The 21,240-nt window shown below is 35.3% G+C and overlaps 1 protein-coding gene across 1 annotated transcript in view; it reads left to right on the top strand.

The window, feature by feature from the left end:
• LOC129804838 (neogenin) overlaps positions 1-21,240 on the top strand; it is a 92,871-nt gene that overhangs the window by 64,895 nt on the left and 6,736 nt on the right. Inside the window, exons 3-13 of the mRNA XM_055852478.1 lie at positions 3,263-3,847; positions 3,908-4,326; positions 7,207-7,780; positions 11,838-11,964; positions 12,049-12,204; positions 12,289-12,498; positions 12,825-13,110; positions 16,825-17,697; positions 18,062-18,472; positions 18,536-18,686; positions 18,807-18,925. Of these exons, the coding sequence (XP_055708453.1) occupies positions 3,263-3,847; positions 3,908-4,326; positions 7,207-7,780; positions 11,838-11,964; positions 12,049-12,204; positions 12,289-12,498; positions 12,825-13,110; positions 16,825-17,697; positions 18,062-18,472; positions 18,536-18,686; positions 18,807-18,925 (3,911 nt within the window). The remainder of the gene's footprint in view (positions 1-3,262; positions 3,848-3,907; positions 4,327-7,206; positions 7,781-11,837; positions 11,965-12,048; positions 12,205-12,288; positions 12,499-12,824; positions 13,111-16,824; positions 17,698-18,061; positions 18,473-18,535; positions 18,687-18,806; positions 18,926-21,240) is intronic.

Genomic DNA, 21,240 nt, shown 5'->3' with positions numbered 1-21,240 from the left:
TGATTTCTTCAAAATATCTTTTATCTAAAACAAAGATATTTATATACAAGGGCAAATTTGCAAATGTGAAAATTTGCGTTTTATTTTCACAGGTTGGTCTTCTTGAACTTTCGAAAGCTCCTGACCCTTTGTTTTCTTGGCTTTTATTTCAAAGCTTTAACATTTTACATCTTGCCCAAAAAATCTTTTGATTACTTTAAACTTTAAAAAACTACGTCTATTGAGCCAAGGCACATTCCGTGTTAGAAATATGATTTACTTAAGGCGATGCTGACCAAAATATCGAAAAGACAAAATTCCAAATATCCAAAATCCCGAAAAGCTTAAATCCCAAAAATCATACCGAATATCCAAAATCTCAAGGAGACTCAGCAAAGCCAAAATCCCGAAAACCTGAAATACAATATCCCAAAGAGCAATAATCCCGAAATCCAAAATCCAGAAATGCAAAATCTTGAATAGACAAAATCCCAAAAGCCAAAATTCCGAATATCCAAAATCTCGAATGTGCTAAATCTCAAAGAGTCCTTAGAAAAGCCAAAATCCCGAAAACTCGAAATTCAAAATCCCAAAAAGGCAAAATCCCGAATATCCAAAATACCGAAAAACAAAAATCCCGAAATCCAAAATCCTGAATTGCCAAAACCCCGAATATCCAAAATCTCGAAAAGCTCCATAAAAGCAAAAATCCCGAAAACCTGAAATCCAGAAATCTAAAATCCCATAAAGCCAAAATCCCGAAATCCAAAATCCTGAAAAGCCGGAATCTCGAAATCGAAAATCCAGAAAAATCAATATCCCGAATATCCAAAATCCCGAAAAGCTACAGAAAAGCCAAAATCTTGAGAAGCCAAAATACCAAAAAGCAAAAATCCTGTAAGCCTAAACCCCGAATAACCAAAATCTCAAGGAGCCTCAGAAAAGCCAAAATCCGGAAAACTCAAAATCCAAAATCCCGAATAGCCAAAATCCCAAAAAGACAAAATTCCGAATATCCGAAATCTCGAAAAGCAAAAATCCCAAAAAGCCGGAATCTCGAAATCAAAAATCCCGAAAAATCAATAACCTGAATATCCAAAATCCCGAGAAGCCAAAATTCCAAAAAGCAAAAATCCTGTAAGACTAAACCCCGAATATCCAAAATCTCGAAAATCCAAAATCCCGAAATCCACAATTCCGAAAAATCAAAATCCCGAAAAGTCAAATCTGGAACGCCAAAATCTCGAAATCGAAAATCCCGAAAAATCAATATCCCGAATATCCAAAATCCCGAGAAGCCAAAATTCCAAAAAGTAAAATTCCTGTAAGTCTAAACCCCGAATATCCAAAATCTTGAAAAGCCAAAATCCCGAAAACCGAAGTCCAAAATCTCAAAAATCAAAAATCTCGACATTTAAAATCTCGAAAAGCTAAATCCTAAAATCCAAAAACCCGAAAAACCAAAATTCCGAAATCCAAAATACCGAATTTCGTGGTTTTGGATTTTGGGCTTTTAGGGAATTTGACCCATTTGAAATTTTGGTTTTCTTATTTTTTGCGTTCGCAATTTTAGCTTTAGCTTTTTGGATTTTTGATTTCGACTTTTCGGATTTTGACTTGTAAATTTGATCAGGATCCGCTTAATGACATAGACTGAGGGTATTTTTTTAGGCTCTTCGAAGTTAATAGCAGAGCTCGAGTAATTCCTATCCCATTGACTTAAAGATTTTCGGGTAGAAATATACACGATTTTGAAGATTGATAAGGAACAGTCGATTTTTGTGACATAAAAACGTTTTTTGTTGTGGTTCAAGTTGATGCCAACATTGCAAAAAACAATTTTTCTAATTAATCCTGTAGCCAGATTGTAATTGTTGCCAGAGAGTGAATAAAAGATTGATTTCACCTAAACTTTTTTTTAACCTTTGATTTCGGTGAACAATTTTAAATAACAATTCAAAAATTCAAAACGATGGATGGCGCTCCGATACCTTAAAAATTCAAACGCATTTTTCTTAAAGCCACAATATGCATTTTTATTAAGTTTTTCTATATTGTAGTCTAGGCTGACATGATTCCAAAAAATGGCGTGGTTTACGTGACACGGTGGGCTAAATTTGATGAAATTTAAAACGTCGTATCTCCGGTTCTATTTGACCGATTTTAACCAGTAAGGACGAAAATGAAAAGTCTCACAAAGCGCTACAACTTTCTAGAATATTTAAACTTTGTAAGACCAATACTGGAGGTGCCATAGTCGAAAAACCAATTTTCATAACACGTAACCTCAATAAGTTTGACTCCAGTTTAACCGATTTTGATGATTGCTTTGTTTTAAAATCTGGTAGACATTCTTATGGTTATATTTCGCTATTATACCATTTTTTTCTCAGATTATACCATTTGTCCGATTTTGTCGTTTCTGTGCAAAAACAGGAGTGAGACCGTTTTCAGAAATACGGTGTTTTTGCGTACGGGGTGTTCCGCTTTAAAACAAAATTCTCAGGACCGAAAAAAGCCCGCGAATTCACTTCTACGACACAGAAAAAATGCATACCCAGGAGATACCTTTGGAATAAGCAACGGAAACGCCGTGATGTATGCAAAAAATATTCCTCTCCAATTTTTTAGCCTATTTTCAGCGCCAATGGTTCATAGGAAGTGCATTTCAAATTTACAGCGTGAAAAAATATTTGCAGACATTTAGGGGCATTTCAAAAATGATTTTATAAATTAGCTCCCAATGGTAGGCAATTCTCATGAAATTCCTTCAATCAGTTTTTATTTAATCCGGACCTTCCTATGTCCGGCGTTCGAAATGTATTTATGTGCTTTTAGGATGCATTTTTGGGATTCCAAAAAACGTTTCTTTTTCATTTTTGGATCCGTTTTTACGATTTCAAAAATATATTTTCGATTTTGAAGCGTTCCTGGTTTATATTTCCACAATGAATTACCTCTTGAATTTTACGAGCATAGAATTTAATTCAATTGTTTTTTTTTATTTTCACCTAATAGTAATTTGTCGAGCAATTCCGGTTCTCTAATTAAATCCAACACATAATGTACAAATGTATTTAATGGATTTTGTTTAGCAAAGATATCACTGAGAATGGCAAATTGCATTTCAAATGTTTCAACATTGCCAGCCCCAAAAAGTGACACTAAATTTTGTGGAAATGGTTTGAAATTGATGCAAGAAAATGTAATTGCTGTCTAGCAATGCTCCCTCTCATTTGTCGTGCAATGTGCTAAAGAAGTAATTTATTCTGCTGTACCCCAGGACACAATTGCAAAATGGTTCACTGTACATTAGTTCGATTGAGGAGAATCGGGGACTTACGGGAACGTATCAGTGCCTGCTGACGGCAGATGGAATTGGGACAATTGTTAGTCGTCCGGCAACAGTGTCCATTGCCAGTTTGCCTGAATTGAATCAAGAATTCAATGAGATCTACCTGTTTCCTGGTCAAACGGCCTATTTCCGCTGTCTAACGGCCAAATTGCCGGCAAATGTTGCGTACAGTGTTGAGTGGATTAAGGATGATGTCCCATTGGTGATTGATGAATCACGAATGCTGATTCTGCAATCGGGAGCACTGGAGATTGATGAGTTATCTGCCTCCGATAGGGGCACATATCAGTGCAATGTCACTGCAGGTGGTGCATCGAGGTTGAGCAGCAAGTCAAATCTCAATATTAAGTCAACTGCAGGAGTTCCGGAAAGTTTTGCTTCGCCCTCTTTTGTTGTTGTCCCAGCTCCTCAGACTGTCAAAGAGGGGGAAACGGTGACGCTTGAGTGTGTGGCTAATGGGAATCCCAAGCCCACAATCAGGTGGCTGAAGAATGGAGGTGACATTGACATGAAGTAAGGCTTCCTTGTCAATCTCCCGAACAACTTCAGCTCTAATCAAAAAATTCTTTTCAGTGATTTGGATTCTCGCTTCCGGATCATCGGAACGGGATCCCTGCAAATCCTTTCGGCTGAAGATGACGATTCCGGCGACTACCAATGCCGGGCTATCAACAGTGTTGATTCACTGGATGCCAGTGCTTCAGTCTTGGTTCAAGTTCCTCCAAAGTTCATTCAGAGTCCCGAAGATAAGGCGGCTTTCAAGAAGGAGGAACTTGAACTCGAATGTGCCATTCATGGAAAGCCTGCTCCTGTTGTTCAGTGGCTCAAGAATGGGGATCTCATAACGCCCAATGACTACATGCAGATTGTCGGGGGCAGTAATTTGAGGATCCTAGGACTCATTGGGTCAGACGCAGGGATGTTTCAGTGCATCGGATCAAATCCAGCTGGAAGCATCCAAGCTTCAGCTAGGCTGGAAATCGTGCAGCCAGGTAAGATTTTTTATTCCTTCGGAACTAAAAACCTTCCCAAAACACGGAAAATTTCCCTTTGCCCTAAAGGTCGGAACTAAAAATTTCTCAAAACACAGAAAATTTCCCTTTGCCCTAAAGGACGAAACTAAAAATTTCCCAAAACACAGAAAATTTTCCTTTGCCCCGATTGACGAAACTAAAAATTTCCCAAAACACAGAAAATTTCCCTTTGCCCCAAATGACGAAACCAAATATTTCCCAAAACACAGAAAATTTCCTTTTGCCCCAAATGACGAAACTAAATATTTTCCAAAACACAGAAAATTTCCCTTTGCCCTCAAGGACGAAACTAAAAATTTCTCAAAACACAGAAAATTTCCCTTTGCCCCAAAAGAAGGAAACTAAAAACATTCCCAAAACATAGAAAATTTCCCTTTGCCCCAAATCACGAAACTAAAAATTTCTCAAAACACAGAAAATTTCCCTTTGCCCTGAAGGACGAAACTAAAAACATTCCCAAAACACGGAAAATTTCCCTTTGCCCTAAAGGACGAAACTAAAAACATTCCCAAAACACAGAAAATTTCCCTTTGCCCCAAATGACGAAATTAAAAATTTCCCAAAACATAGAAAATTTCCCTTTGCCCCAAATGACTAAACTAAAAATTTCTCAAAACACAGAAAATTTCCCTTTGCCCTAAAGGACGAAACTAAAAATTTCCCAAAAGAGAGAAAATTTCCCTTGGCCCCAAAGAACGAAACTAAAAACATTCCCAAGACACAGAAAATTTCCCTTGGCCCCAAAGGACGAAACTAAAAACATTCCCAAGACACAGAAAATTTCCCTTTACCTTAAAGGACGAAACTAAAAACATTCCCAAAACACAGAAAATTTCCGTTTGCCCCAAATGACGAAAATAAAAATATTCTCAGGACACAGAAAATTTCCCTTTGCCCCAAATGACGAAACTAAAAACTTCCCAAAACACAGAAAATTTCCCTTTGCCCTAAAGGACGAAACTAAAAATTTCCCAAAACACAGAAAATTTCCCTTTGCCCCAAATGACGAAACTAAAAATTTCCCAAAACACGGAAAATTTCCCTTTGTCCTAAAAGACGAAACTAAAAACATTCCCAAGACACAGATAATTTCCCTTCTCAGAAATCGGCCGATCTGCCGATTTGTGACCGAATTGAGCCGATATGCTAATTTTTAGCTCCAGATCGGCACTATTTTGCTGATCGTCGCTCACGGTTCACTCTGAGAGACACTTATTCACTCCTTGATTATTTTTCAATTTGCGTATATTTTTTTATTATATTTCTTTTATTACAAATATTTATAGAAAAATGCTTCTTTAAAAGTTGTTTTCGACAATTTTTTGATGAGTTTTTCTGGACTTCAGGGATTTTTCAATTTGGAAAATTTTCTTTAAATGATTTTACTGATTTAATATTACAAAAAAAATATTTTATTGACTTTAAATTATAATGTTTTCAGAAGTTTTCATGAAATTCTTTGCAAATACTTTCCTCGTGAAAATTACCCGAAATTTTGGAAATTTATTCGAAATTTTGGAATTCCTTTTTTTCTTAAACTTAAAATTTTCTTTGAACAGTATTTTGATAAGTTCTTTTAACCTTTATTTTTTATAAGCATTAAATTTTTGGTATATTATGTAGCAATTTTTGAAATTTAAAATTAATATAATAAAAGAAATTTACTTATTTAAATATTAAAAAAATATTTAAATGGTTTTAAAGTCAATTCAATGCAATGTTTTTTTTTCAAAGCTTTTGTAAAATTTCATTATTTTTTTAATTGAATCTTGGCAAAATACTGGACTGACTGGACTCGTGAAAATTTCCTAAAATTTTGGAAATCTTCTTGAAATTTTGTGAAAATATCGATTATTTGAATTAAATATTGTTCGTTTAGTAGAAAAATTGAAAAATATTTCTTTCCTTTCCAAAATTTATTCAAATTCTCACAGAAAATTCCAAATTAAGATTCTTTGAAGTTTTATTTTTGAAAATCTGCATACATTTTTATAAATTTGATTTTATGTAAATCTTAGCACAAAAAAATGTTTTGTCTCTTTTTTGACAATTTTCTTGACAAATTTTTTTAACCTTGACACATGTTATAAAAATTGATTTTTTTTTTAAATTCAACTATGAATTTTTGAAATATTTTAAGATTAAAAAATTTATTTAAAAATTTATTTTAATGATATAAAATAACGAAATATTCTCAAGTTGTTGTCAATTCTTTTTTGTATTAGTGAATTGAATCTTTGCAAAGTACTTTCTTCATGAAAATTACTCGAAATTTTGGAAATTTTCGAAATTTCCTGATGAATTTTGTGAATTTTCATGAAACTTTGTGAAATTTTATATCTTTAGAATAAATATAAATTTAATTATTATAAAAATGTTTTCATCATTTATTAATTTCTAATCCTATGCGAATTAGGTCTTGAAATTTTGGAAAATTTCATGAAATTTTGCGATTGTGAGACTCTTTGCATCCAGTTTCTTGTAAAACTTTTAGAATGATTTCTCGAAATTTTGAAGACTGTAATGAAATTTTGCAGGGATTCTAAGAAAATTTTCTGAATTTGTGAATTACAGTGTCTATGAAATTTAGTCGAGCATTTCGCTAAGCATTTATTTTCCTCTTTATCTGAAATGATGTAAAATGGCTTGGAAATTTTGTTAGTCATTCACAGAATTTTGTTATTTGCCTTTTCTTGTTGCAAATATTCCTTAAAGAATCCTTATTATTTTGTTCTTATTTCTTTTTCTTTGGTTGTTTTTATTTATTTTCATTTCGTCACCTTTTTTGGGGCGATTCCTTGGTTGGCAAATCACGAAATTTTCCCATCGAATGAAAAGGAGATGGACTGAAGCGCATGAAGCAGGAAAAGGGAAAGGGTAAATTGCCCTTTCCACTGACGCCCAAATCAGCGACTGGTCAGGGAATCTTAAATACTCGACTCCTGTCCAAGAGTGCCTTCGATAGTTTAATGAACAAAGACAAAAGGAGGAATACGAATGATGATGATGAGAGTTTGGGCGATTACAATGACGATGATGCGGGAAATGATGAGGAATACGACGATGAGGAGGAAGAGGAGGATGATGATGAGGACGATGAGGGAACTATTCATCCCTATGGTCCCAATGTTGATCCCAAGAAACTCTTTAATTCCCTCATGAGAGCTAAAGATGATCCCGAGAGTGAGGATGTTGAGCACTTTTCTAATGTTTATTTTCCTCCTGTCACACGCAAACGGACGCATTTAGACGCCAATGTGGAAGCTTCGACGCCACTTCCGGGGCCTCCGAGGGATCTCGAGGCACAAATTGTCAAGCCTAGATTCATTTCTCTGAGCTGGATGGAACCACTGAAGAATCCAGATGAAGTTATCTCCTACACGGTCTTCTACAAAATGACAACGAGCGATAGGTGAGTGAGGAAACTTAAAAAATCGCATGGAATTAATTTTTTGTCGATGCAACTAGTTGCGTACGACTACGCAATGGAGTTCCATGCAATTATTTTCTAAATTCATTTTATTGTTTTTAATTAAATAGCTTGATAAAATATTTTAATAATTAACCAAATACGGGAGATCGGGGCAGAATAAGACACAGATAGAATTAGACAGTGTCAGTGGGATTTTATATCTCGCCTCAGATGGAATATTGGGGAAATCCTTATTTGTAATTCGTAATTTCAAACTCGTACAAATTGAGACTATTTAATTTATTTTTTAATGAATCGAGAGTCATATTTTTTTAAAGGAGAATATATAAAATGAAAGATTCATCCATTCCAAAAAATATTCTTTTTTTGAAAGACAAAATATTTCTGAAGAATTTCTGTTCTTTAGTCGCTAACGGTCATCATTTTGCCTAAGGAATATCTTTTGCAATAATTTTGGAAAAATCGTTTTCTATCCAGATAAATTAAAAAAAAAACAGTCATGCTGGTGTGATATTAGGCACCCTTCCCTCAAAAAATAATTCTCAATAAAATATGTATTTTTTTTAATGTTGTTCGTTACTTGTGACCACTGACAGCCACAATCCTAAATTAGTCGAAATCCTGGGCATTAACATTTCTTAATAATTTCCCAAAACACAGAAAATTTCCTTTTGTCCCAAAGAGTGAGACTAATAATTTCCAAAAACACAGAAAATATCCTTTAATCCAAAAAAGTCAAACTAATAATATCCCAAAATACAGAAAATTTCCTTTTTGTCTCAAAAAGCGAAGCTTATATTTTCCTAAAACATAGAAAAATATAGAAAATAAGTAAGACTTATAGCTTTCCAAAACACAGAAAACTTTGCCCCAGAAAACGAGATTAATTATTTCCCAATACACAGAAAATTTCCTTTTGCCCCGACAAGCAAGGATAACAATTTCTTATAACGAAAAATTACCCTGTCTAATAATTTCAGAATTAATAATTACAGAAACTAATAATTTTCCTAAGACACAGAAAATTTCCCTCTGTGTCCAAAAGCGAATCTAATAATTTCCCAAGATACAGTAAATTTTTCTCTGTCTCCAAAAGCGTAACTAATAGTGTCTAAAGACACAGAAAATATCCTTCCGCCCCTAAAAGCGAGATTGATTATTTTCCAAAACAAGAAAAATTTCCCTCTGCCTCAAATAGCGAAATTAAAAATTTCCCAAATCACAGAAAATTCCTCTATGTCCCAGAAAGTGAGTCTAATAATTTACAAAAGCTCATGAAATTTTCTCCTGCCCGAAAAAGCGAAACTAATAATTTCCCAGTACAGAAAATTTTCTTCTACTGCCAAAAGCGAAATTAATAATTTCCCAAAATACAGAAAATTCCCCTCTGCTTCAAGAAGCGAAATTAATAATTTCCCAAACCACAAAATTTTCTTTTGCTCTTAGAAGCGAGATCAATTATTTCCCAAAACACAGAATATTTTCCTCTGTCCTTCAAAGCGAAACTAATAATTTCCCAAGACACAAAAATTTCCTTCTGTTCCCAAAAGCGAAACTAAGAATTTCCAAAACACCAAAAATTTGCTTTTGCCTCGAAAAGCGAGATTAATTATTTCTCAAAACATAGAATATTTCCCTCTGCCTTTAAAAGCGAAACTAATAATTTCCCAAGACAAAAAAAATCCCTTCTGTTCCCAAAATCCGAAACTAATAATTTCCCAAGACATAGAAAATTTCCCTGTATCCTGAAGCGAGGCTAACAATTTTTTACAATACAAAAAAAATCCTTTTGCTCGAAAAAGCGAAAATAATAATTCCTCAAAACACAGATAATTTTCCAAGACATAGAAAATTTCCCTGTCTCCCGAAATGAGGTTAACAAATTTCTAAAATACAGAAAATTTCCCAAGACACAAAAAATTTTCTCCTGTCCTCAAAAGCGAAATTGATAATTGCCCAAAGGCATAGAAAATTTCCCTCTGTCTCCCAAAGCGAGGCTATCAATTTCCCAAAACCAAAAATTACTCTCTGTCCCCAGAAGTAAACCAATAACTTCCCAAAACATAAAAATTCCTTGTGTTTAAAAAAGCGAATCTAATAATTTTCCAAACTTTGTCAATTAGAATTTTCAATCCATTCAAGAGGCTATTTCAGAATTTTGGCTTTTCGGGATTTTGTCCAAGACCAGTTTGTAACACTAATTAAAGAAATCACCTTCCCTGACTTAATCTTCGATATTATACTATGAGTTGAGCCAATCTAAATATTTGGCCACGCCCCCATTATGTTTTAATTGAGAAAATGAATTTATTATGACTTAATACGCTAAAATACTGTAAAATATTTTTAACAATGCCCATATCAGAAATAAGCTTTTGTTTTTGAAATTTCAATGTGTAATAAGGGGTGTAATGTACTATTACAAAAGAATACAACAAAGTACTAGGAACCTATTCTACTTAAAAAACAAACCACGCCCACAATAAGATTTAAATAAAAAGAATATGGTTATTTTTTACATTATTATTGTCACTGAAGTGTAGATAATTAAACACATATATTTTATTCTTTTACCTAATGCTTCCTAACATAGTAAACTACTTAATGTTAATTTCGTGCTAAAAGTGGGCGTGGCTTCTTTTGGAAAGCAATTTTACATGTTAGGGGAGACTGGGGCAAAAAGTCACAAAACGGATATTTTATTTTTTTACAAGCTACTCGGGCGCCTCAGAAATTTCTATTTAGCACAGTTTTATAGGAAATTTACCGCTCTACAACTTTGTGAAAGTAATTTTCCTCTATTTTGTAGGAAATACGTTTATCGAGCCAATTTCTAAAAGGTAATTTTGTGTCCATTCTAAAAAAATGTTCGGGAAAATAGTATTATTATATTGGGTATTATCACATTTTGATTCGCTTCATTAATGACTTTCGTAAATTTGATAAAAAAAAATACCTAGAGGACACATTTTCATACAAAATTCATTCATCTACAACTTTGTAAAACACCTTTTTCTTCATCTGAACGAGAAAAGCGCTTTTCAAGATATTTTAGGAAAAACACACAAAAGACTGCAAATCGTTTGATTAATGAAAATGATAAGCGGCGAGACATGGTAATGACGTTTCTTTTCGCCGTGAGACATCAGAAATTGCTTCGCTTTTTTGTTACTTTTTGCTCTATACCTTTTCTTACTTTTTACCCCATGTGGCCATTTTTAATAAAAGGATTTCTGGGGAAAAGAACTTTTGTGAAATTCTAAAATAGATAGCGGATTCGTACTCAAATAATCCAAGTTATTTAGGAAATGTTCATCAGTGCATCAATTTTGGAAAATAAGTAGGTAATAATTGATATCTTCTGCAAGGAAAATATTTCAAAAATAGAGCTAAAAATTTCGATATTTTTATTTTCTAAATTCCTTGTTCTAATTCTAAGAAACTTACGACTTTGATGAAGGTCTATGGAGGCTATCTATGGGAAAAATTTTAAGCCGCTATCTTTTTTATCTTGGAAGATATTGAATTTTGAATTTTTCGATTTGTGACTTTTTGCCCCAGTCTCCCCTACTCAAAACTATAGAAAAAAATATATGCAACGTAATGCCATTTTAAATCATAGTAAACCTTACAGAAAATATGAATTAATTATTAAGAAACTGATCGGAATTTACTAAGCCCCGCCCAAATTTCAATTAAAAGGAATGTTTTTTTTATATTTGATTCTCCTATATATCTTTGAAAAACATTTAAAAATAATAATTTTAAATTAAGTGAGCTAATACTTTCCGTAGAGCTCACTTCTGAATTGATACTTAGTTCTAGCCGTTATAATTCCTAAAAGGGGCGTGGCCTAAATTTATTTCTAAGTGGGCCTTATCTAAATCATAACAAAATATTTCGAGCTCAGTAAAATCGGTTGCAAGAAATTGGATATCAATAAAATAGCCATTTCAAGTACATTTCATAAAAGCACTTTGTCTGCAATCTAATCCTTTTCCCTTATCATTTTGATTTAAAAAAACAAAACGAACAGAGAACGAAAAATCACAACGAAATCGCGTGATGAGCAGCAAGTGAATATCCAATCACTTTTACCGGGGAAGACTTATCAGTTTCGTGTCGTGGGAAATAGCATACATGGATCTGGTGAGAGTTCAGCTGTGAGTATTGAATCAATAAACTGTGCCTATCCAATGAAACACTCAATGAATGCTCAAATAAATTACCACCCAAAACTGCTGCAGATACTGGAGGAGAGTACGCAGCCCGAGGAGAATATTTCTGGGCCTCCGAGAAGTGTGGCAGGAATACCAATTAGTCATCGGGAGGTGCATGTAAAGTGGGAACCACCGATTGTGACAAATGGAATTATCTCAAAGTACAGAATTTACTATTTTGAGGTAGGAGATTATTGTGATGTGATTGACGAAAATTTGATATTGAATGTTTCTTCTCATGGCATTTCTCTGTTGTTCCGAGACTAGATTGAGGATGGGGCTGAGATGTACATGGATAGCACGTCACTCGAGGCAACTCTGACTGAATTGCGTCCATTTACAGAATATACAATATCTGTTGTGCCATTCAATCAAAATGGCATGGGAGATCCGTCCAATGAGATAAAGGTGAAGACGTACTCCTCAACACCTTCTGATCCACCACAAAATGTATCACTCGAAGCTACAAGTTCAACGGTAAGTTATCTAACTTTCAAACATTCATTCCCCCTAAAGGTCTTTAATTAAAGGTTTTATGAGATTTCTATTTCAAGCATTTTAACTAATTATTGCGGATATTTGGAATTTAATTTCAGTGTTTAAAAATTCAGTTGACCTAAAATGCAACTTTTCAAAAGTTTCTGAAAATTTCCAAAATTTCAAAACCTAATTTTTTATACAACACTGAAATTTTCAAGATTTCATAAGCCTCTGTTTTTAATAAAAAAATTTAATTCTAAACAAAAGAAAATTATAAAAATTCACGAATACGTAAAAATGACTAAATTGTTACTTCCAAACAGTCCGTGACGATTAGTTGGGAACCTCCGCCGGAAGATAAGAGAAATGGACAAATCACAGGCTACAAGATACGCTATCGGAAGATGAAGAAGCTTCAGGTGGAGACAACACCGGGAAATGTTAGGCACTACGAACTCAAGAACCTAGAGAGGCATTCATCGTATCAGGTGAAGATTGCAGCAATGACGGTCAATGGATCAGGACCTTTTACTGAATGGATGCACGTTCAGACATTCGAGAATGATTTGGATGAGACACAAACGCCAAAACAGCCCGATTTTATAAGAAGTAAGTAATATGTTCATTTGAAATATTATTTTATTTTAAATGCATAAAAATGAAAAATTGATGCACTATCAAGGATATCGAGGAAATGTACCCAAGCAGCACAAACTGACAATTTCATTTTTGTAAAAATTAAGGAAATGATTTTCTACGAATAATAACTGAATAACTTAATGATAGAAATAGTTCAAATCGAGTCCAGGAATTTTTTTCTGAATAAGGTAACATTTGTTACTCATTTATGACTTCACTTATGTGCCAAAAAAGTAAATCATATTAAATCGTATAAGTGAATTGCATCGATAAAGTGAAATAAAAATTAGAAACGCAATTCAAAATCCATAGAATCATTAAAAAAAATCGAATTTTAACGATTTAATGACGAATTGGTTGATCGGTCACCCTTCTGCATGAGTATTTACAGAAAAAAGGATTCTCTCTGAATTTTACAATATTGAAAACTTCAAACAGAACACTGGCACTGCGAAAGAAAATAAAAAAATTTCATGTTTTGAAATGGCCAGTACTTCTTGGTTTCTTAGTGGCTCTTGAATATTCTTACAAAAGAAACTTATAAGCCATAACGTCTGGTTTCAGAGCTAGCTTAAGATGAAATCTTTAAGAAAATGGTAGGAATACTCAATAAAACTTAATTAAAATCCGAATCTCTCAAATTCGATTGACGTTTAGATTCAAAATGTGAATTGTGGGGTTATGGTAAAAGCCAGTGATAAGCCTAAATGGGCTTAAAATAGGTATGATTCTTTCATTGCAAATTCGGATTGGGGGTAAATTCGCAGTCCAGCTAAGCTTATGGTAGCTGAGATTCATTACAGGCAACCTCGAAATGCGTGCAACGCGAGGTTCTTGCAAATTAGAAAGCATGCTAATTCGATTGTCAGTGGAAATTTAGAAGTAAAAATATCCGTAAAACTTTAATGCTTAATATCTGTGAGAGATAGAAACCTCAAACTTGACATTCATTTAGAAGAGCCTTAATTAAGCTTAAGATATGCTAAGTTTCATTTGAAAATGAAGAAAATTGTAAAATTGTCCACGAAAATCCGCGAAAAATTTCGAGGTCCGAAAAAATCCTCGGTCCGCGAAAATCCGTGAACGATTCGGCGAAAGTCAGTCCGCGAAAATACACAAAAAATTTCTTCACGACTTAGCTTTATATTACTCCGAGAGATATGTTGTTCCTGAGACCGAGATCTACAATTGGTGAAAATTTGGTGGTTATCCGATGTTCGGGTAACGAAATATTTGAGATTTTCGAAAAAAAATTACACGGGCAGCATAGGAAATCGCCAACTTCAAATGGCTCTCCTAAGAAGTTGTCATTCTGAGATAGCATAGTATGGAATGGAACCGTCGTCGATATATAAACAGAGAGAGAGAGAGAGAGAGAGTGCTGCCGCCTTGTGCCATGTTCCTGCATTGTGCATCTGCCTCCATTTTGTTCAAATATGTGCATTTCTTCATTTTTTCCTTTTTTTATTTCATATTCAAATAGAAATATCTCTAGAACTAATTTGCTGTCATTTACGTCCTTTTTTTTTAAAAAAAATTCATCTACACAAAAAGATCTACAAAATGAACCTAAAAGAAGCGAAAAAGCATAATAGGATTTCGAGATAATTTAGAAACCAGTGATAAGCCCAGATAAGTTTATGGTAGCTGAGATTCTTTACAGGTGACCTCGAAATGCGTGCAACTCGGGGTGCTTGCAACTCGGAATGCGTGAAAATTCGATTGTGAGTTGAATTTTGGGGGTAAAGAATCGCGTCGAGTAAACTGTTCTCGGCAGTCGAAATGGATGTAATTGGCTTGACGCGATTCTTTACTCCCAAAATTCAACTCACAATCGAATTTTCACGCATTCCGAGTTGCAAGCACCCCGAGTTGTACGCATTTAGTTATTTTATTAGTAAGTTATTTTACCGTTTTTCACTGTAGCTAGTTGTTGCAGAGTTTTACCCAGTTTTACCTTTAAGAGATATTAATTTAATTAGAAATACTCCCGGACAATCGCTTTTCGGAGCTTGCTCCTTGATGATAAACAAACCTGGACTTAATTCTTAATGAATATCCAGCTCGAAGGGCCAGTGATTGTGGCAGAGTTTTACCTTTAAGAGATATTTAACTAGAAATACTTCCGGACAATCGCTCTTCGGAGCTTCCTCCTGAATATACAAACCTTTAAAAGGTATCAATTTAGTTAGAAATACTCCCAGACCTTCACTCTCCGGAGCTTCCTCCTTGATGATAAACAAACCTGTAATAGATAATTCTTTGAATATCCGGCTCGAAGGACCACTGATTGTGGCAGAGCTTTACCTTTAATAGATTATTAATTGAATTATACTCCCGGACAATCGCTCTTCGGAGCTTCATCCTTGATGATAAACATACTTGGAATAGATAATTCTTAATCTATATCCGGCTCGAAGGATCACTGGTTGTGGCAGATCTTTACCTTTAATAGATTATTAATTGAATTAGAAATGCTCCCGCATAATCGCTTTCCGGAGCCTCCTCTTCAATCACTTAAAAGATATCAATTTAGTTAGAAATACTCCAAAACCTTCACTCTCCGAAGCTTCCTCCTTGATGATAAACCTGGAATAGATAATTCTTAATAAATACCCGGATCGAAGACCGAAACTTGACCAGACACAATGCTTCCTTCAGCAGCTTTATTTTCACATCCACTCTTTCTCACTACAAATACTCCAGAATTTTCTACTTAGTCTTCTTCTTCTTCTTCGTCTTCTAATTCGTTTGTGACGTTTGTGACATTTAGAAAAATTTCCCTCTTCTAAACGCCATCTACATTTGAACTCAATAACTTGCTATTTAAATTTCTCTCGACTCATTTAACCCACTAAACTCGACTCAATCATTCTCTAGCAATGAAATTAAAAAGAAATTATGAAAAATACTCAACAGTAGCATTGCTAAAAAATTGTCACGGAAAGTTGTTTCTGAATACTTGTAGAATTTCACATGATATTTTATTTTCAAAAGTAATTCGGGCGTAGAAAACGGAAGTCACAAGTATTTCAAAAGCTCAGCTTTTGGTAAAGGGTATAGGTGCAATTTATCAATTAAGCCTTGAGTCATACCATATGATTTTAGGAAGATTATAAAAATAATTAAAAAACTTTACCAGAGAAGTTTAAAATAAGTAAATGTCCGGGAAATCTGGCAGTAGTTCAGGAGAACTATTTTGTTTGGTTAGAAATTGCTATTTTTCGGAATACTTTAAGATTTGCCGTAGAATTAAATTTTCATCATCAAAACTAAACCTAGAGAGAGAGAACCTACCGATCATTTTGACGAATTGAAAAATGGTCACAAGATTTACTTTGAATTACCATGTTTTGGTCATTGGATATGCAACAGTATCACAGATTCCATGAGTTTATCATCACCGTCAATTATTTTTAAAATGTATTTTATTGCATCAAATCTATTTATGTTCCATCATCCACAAAAAGCGCTCCATTCATTTTCTGTGGTTATTTTACTTTGCGAAAATGCATCAATGAATGGGATAATGGGTGAAAATTTGATGTAAAATTTCGATAAAAAGCATTAAGTATTACCACATGTCGTTATCAATTTATTATCTCATCCCTCAGTCTCCGCAGATTGATGTTCAATTGATATTTTTCATGATGATTATGCAATTAAATTGCGCTTGCCTTTCAGCTCGTCCCAGTGCTGAAAGTATTATTATTACATGGGGACCACCGAGGGATACGAATATAAAGCTGCGTGGGTTTATTTTGGGCTGGGGAAAGGGACTTCCGGATGTTGAGATGCAGGAATTGGATGCCATTGCGCGGTATTATGAGATAAAGGGCTTGGAGCCAAATAGTGAGTATGTGATATCGCTGAAGGCGAGAAATCTCGTGGGAGATGGTCCGCCGATTTATGATTATGTGAGAACCCGGGAGGAGGCTCTGGTGGAACCTCCTGCTCCACTTGAAGTTCCTGTTGGTCTCAGGGCCATCACAATGAGTGCTAATTCCATTGTGGTCTACTGGACTGACACAACGCTGAGCAAGAGCCAGCAAGTCACGGACAATCGCCACTATCTTGTCAGATACAATCCTGTAGCCACTTCCCGGTTCAAGTATCACAACACAACTGCCCTCAATTGCATGATTGGCGATCTCAAGCCAAACACGCAATATGAGTTTGCAGTGAAAGTTGTAAAGGGCAGAAGACAGTCTTCTTGGTCTATGTCAGTGTTCAATACGACAGCTCAGCAAAATCCCATTCCTCCACCGAGAGATCTCACTGTCCGGATTGATGAAAGCAATCCCCAGAATGTAGTCATTCACTGGCAGATCTCCAGTCAGTTTATCGATCAAATTACCGGATTCTTGGTCTACTATACCACCGATACAACAAAACGTGACCGAGATTGGGCTATTGAGGCCATCGTTGGCAATTCCCAAACAAAAGCAGTCATTAGGAATCTTCTGCCCTACACCACGTACTACTTTAAGGTTCAAACAAGGAATGTCAAAGGCTATGGACCCTTCTCAACCATGGTTTCTCATACAACGGGAAAAGGTAAGTTTCCAGTCATTTCTGTTACCTTGCTATCTTTGTTTTGAGGTTAAATGAGGTTAGAAAGGTGAAACATTTGAAAAGTGAGGTTAGAATTTCAGAATTCTTGAAATTCTTCCTGGTAAGCGTTTCTTTCCTAAAAAAAAGTCCAATTGAAATGAAATTGGAACGTAAGGAAAAGGTAACGCTTACGAAACTCAAATTACAGGGGTCCCAGGATTATACATATTTTCAAGACCGAAAAAAAAGCACGCGAACTGGCATTGTGCATTCATATTGTCGTTCAATTAACCTTGTACTTATTTAAAAACAAAGATCAAAAGTCAGTTAATAACAAAACTTCAATTTTCCCAAAATATTGCTGCAGAAGTCCTAACCAGAGAACAACCATACACTCTGGGCGGCTTCTCAAACACATCAGTACTGTACCTGATAATTGGCGTTGCATTGTTGCTGGTTCTGATAGTTGTGATTGCGGTGGCGATTATTTGTCGCAGAAAGGCGCCATCTACTCCAGATCATGCCAAAAAGAGTTACCACAAAAATAATGCCGGTATCATAAAACCGCCGGATCTGTGGATCCATCATGATCAGATGGAGCTGAAGAATATCGAGAAGAACAACCAACAGCCACCTCAGACGCAAATAAGCGATGGGGCTTCAAGTAGTGGAGCCATGACGCTACCTAGGTCAGTAATTCATGACTATGACAGCGAAACGCCGATTTCCCATGTGACCAATTCACTGGACAAAAGGAGCTACGTTCCTGGATACATTAGTAAGGATTTGGTTGGTTCTTCTTCGGTTTACAGAAGGTACTCAAGGTTTATTTTTTTGACAGCTACACCAATGAGCAACACAATGGAGAGACCACAGTTCCCAAGGACGCAGTACAACATGTCAAATCAGGGTCATATGTCGGTCGGACAGACTCCGGTAGCTCAAACAACGGAGAATCCCTATACTTATGAAACAATGCCCTCAAATTACAGGTAAAACATCACTGGCTACTTTTTCCTTTAAGAAATCTTCCAGGGATTAGTTAGTGATCTCAGTGATCAAATTGTGCTACTTGGGTTACTTGTATCTTCATGTTTATTTCAATTTTACAGCAATCCTTCCATAACTTACGCCCCGGGAATTGCTGTTGACGCTGCACCAAAACGAGGAAAAGGTCATCCTTTGAAGAGTTTCAGTGGTCCACCAAATGCAGGAGGACCCATTATTCCTGGTAAGTTTCTGAGGTGAAACGTAACCTAGGTTGATCTAAGAAGTTTCAACACTTAGGCTGGCGTATAGTGTCCGCTTAAGTTTGTATCCTCGTCTGTCCTTTGATTTCTCTGTCAAAAATCGTTTTTGAAAATCCAACGGTTAACGATCTAACCTTGAGGTGTTCAGAAAAAATCATATCGTATCGTATCGTAACTTTGTTTTCCCTATGTTTCTGCTCCTATGATAAAGGTCACACCAAAATTTCAATACGTTAAACTGTCTTTAGTTGATGTTTCGAAGTCTCCTCTAAGCCTTTTTCATCTCCGAACCGAACTCCTTGACCTAAGCAAAAAAGCAACGAGAAGCGCTTTTGTTCAATTTGTCAGAATTTGATAACAAAGGGGGGTACTAAAGGAAGATCTAGTAAAATACATCAACTGTGTTGTACCTTCCAACGTCGTATAACAACCATTTAAAGAAGCATTGAAGCGGAAGTAAGATGGCAGGAAAGGATGTCAGAGTTTTACTACAGTTTTTTTTTCGGAAGTCGACGATGTTGACTATGTTAACTGAACCGACGTCATTCAATTGCAACCATCTTTATGTTATCTTTTTGTGACCATGTTCATGTCAACGTCGTCCGTTTTCGATCGTTGTTCTGTTGGGATCATGCTCTTATTAACGTTGTCTTATTGTGATCATCTTCATTTCAAAGTAAGTTGGCACTATCTTTGTCAACGTTACGTAGTTGCGATCTTCTTCATGTCGACGTCATTCAGGTAGAACCATCCTTATACTACCGTTGTTCGTCCGGTTGTAGCCATCGTTGTTTGCATCGATTACGTCTTACTAACTTTGTGCAAACATCTTCCACTTGTGATCATCATGATGTCAACGTCATCCAATTGCAACCATCTACCGTTGCATCGTCCTCTTGAAGTCATCTTCGTTTGAACGTCGGTCAGTTGTAACCATCTTTGTGTAAACGTTTCTTTCTTATTACAATCTTCATGCCTACGTCATCCAGTTGCAACCATCTTTATATCAACGTCGCATCGTCTTGTTGTAGCTATCTTCGTTTGAACGTCTTCGGTTAATTGTAAACATCTTTATGTAAATGTTTCTTTCTTGTTACCATCTTCATGCCTACGTCATTCAGTTGCGACCATCTTCATATAAACGTCGCATAGTTTTATTGTAGTTGTCTTCGTTTGAACGTCAGTCAGTTGTAACCATCTTTATGTACACGTTTCTCTCTTGTTACAATCTTCATTCCTACGTCATCCAGTTGCGACCATCTTTATATCAACGTTGCATCGTCTTGTTGTAGCTATCTTCGTTTGAACGTCTTCTGTTAATTGTAAACATCTTTATGTACACGTTTCTTTCTTGTTACTATCTTCATGTCACCGTCATCCAGTTGCGACCACCTTTATATCAACGTCGCATCGTTTTGTTGTAACTATCTTCGTTTGAACGTCTACGGTCAGTTGTAACCATCTTCAGTGAGGTGATGTAAACGTTTCTTTCTTGTTACCATCTTCATGTCACCGTCATTCATTTGCGACCATCTTTATATCAACATCGCATCGTTTTGTTGTAGTTATCTTGGTTTGAATGTCAGTCAGTTGTAACTATTTTTGAGTAAACGTTTTTCTTTTGTAACCATCTTCATGCCTACATCATCCAGTTGTAATCATCTTTATATCAACGTCGCATCGTTTTGCTGTAGCTATCTTCGTTTGAATGTCTTCAGTCAGTTGTGAACATCTTTAAATATACGTCTTCCTCTTGTGACTTTCTTCATATCAAAGTCATCCAGTTGCAAGCATCTGCATTTAAACATTATTGGTCAGTTGTAATTGTAACCATCTTTATGCAAATTTTTCTCTCTTATGGCCATCTTCTTCTTAACGTCGTCTAGTTGTAAAACAGTTGCAGTCAACAATTCCCTTCACATCTTTTCGCTTCATTTCGCTCCTGTACTTGAGAAAGACGGCCGTTAAACTTTGAAATAGGCTTTTTTTTACTTGATCTTCGTGAGATTTTAGAATGTTGTTTCAGTTAACAATGAGGCCATTTTAAAGAAACGTGGACGTCAAAATGGCGCTATAGGACTTCCTTAATTCGATCTGCTTGTTTCAATCTAGAGTGTATAATTTGTCGAATTTTTCAGACCTTCCTGAGAGATTTTGATGTTTCTTATTTCAAGGCAGCATGTAGATTCTAGTGGTACCTCTCCTTCTTTTATCTTAAAATGCTACTAACAGTTGAGGCTTTATCTTTAAAGCTTCGATTTTGAATTCAAATAGGAAGTAATTACAAATTAAGCTC

Source organism: Phlebotomus papatasi, chromosome 2 (assembly GCF_024763615.1).
Source record: "Phlebotomus papatasi isolate M1 chromosome 2, Ppap_2.1, whole genome shotgun sequence".
NCBI classification, from domain to species: Eukaryota; Metazoa; Arthropoda; class Insecta; order Diptera; family Psychodidae; genus Phlebotomus; species Phlebotomus papatasi.
The sequence above is the reverse complement of the archived record's forward strand: the minus strand, read 5'-3'. Positions and strand labels throughout refer to the sequence as shown.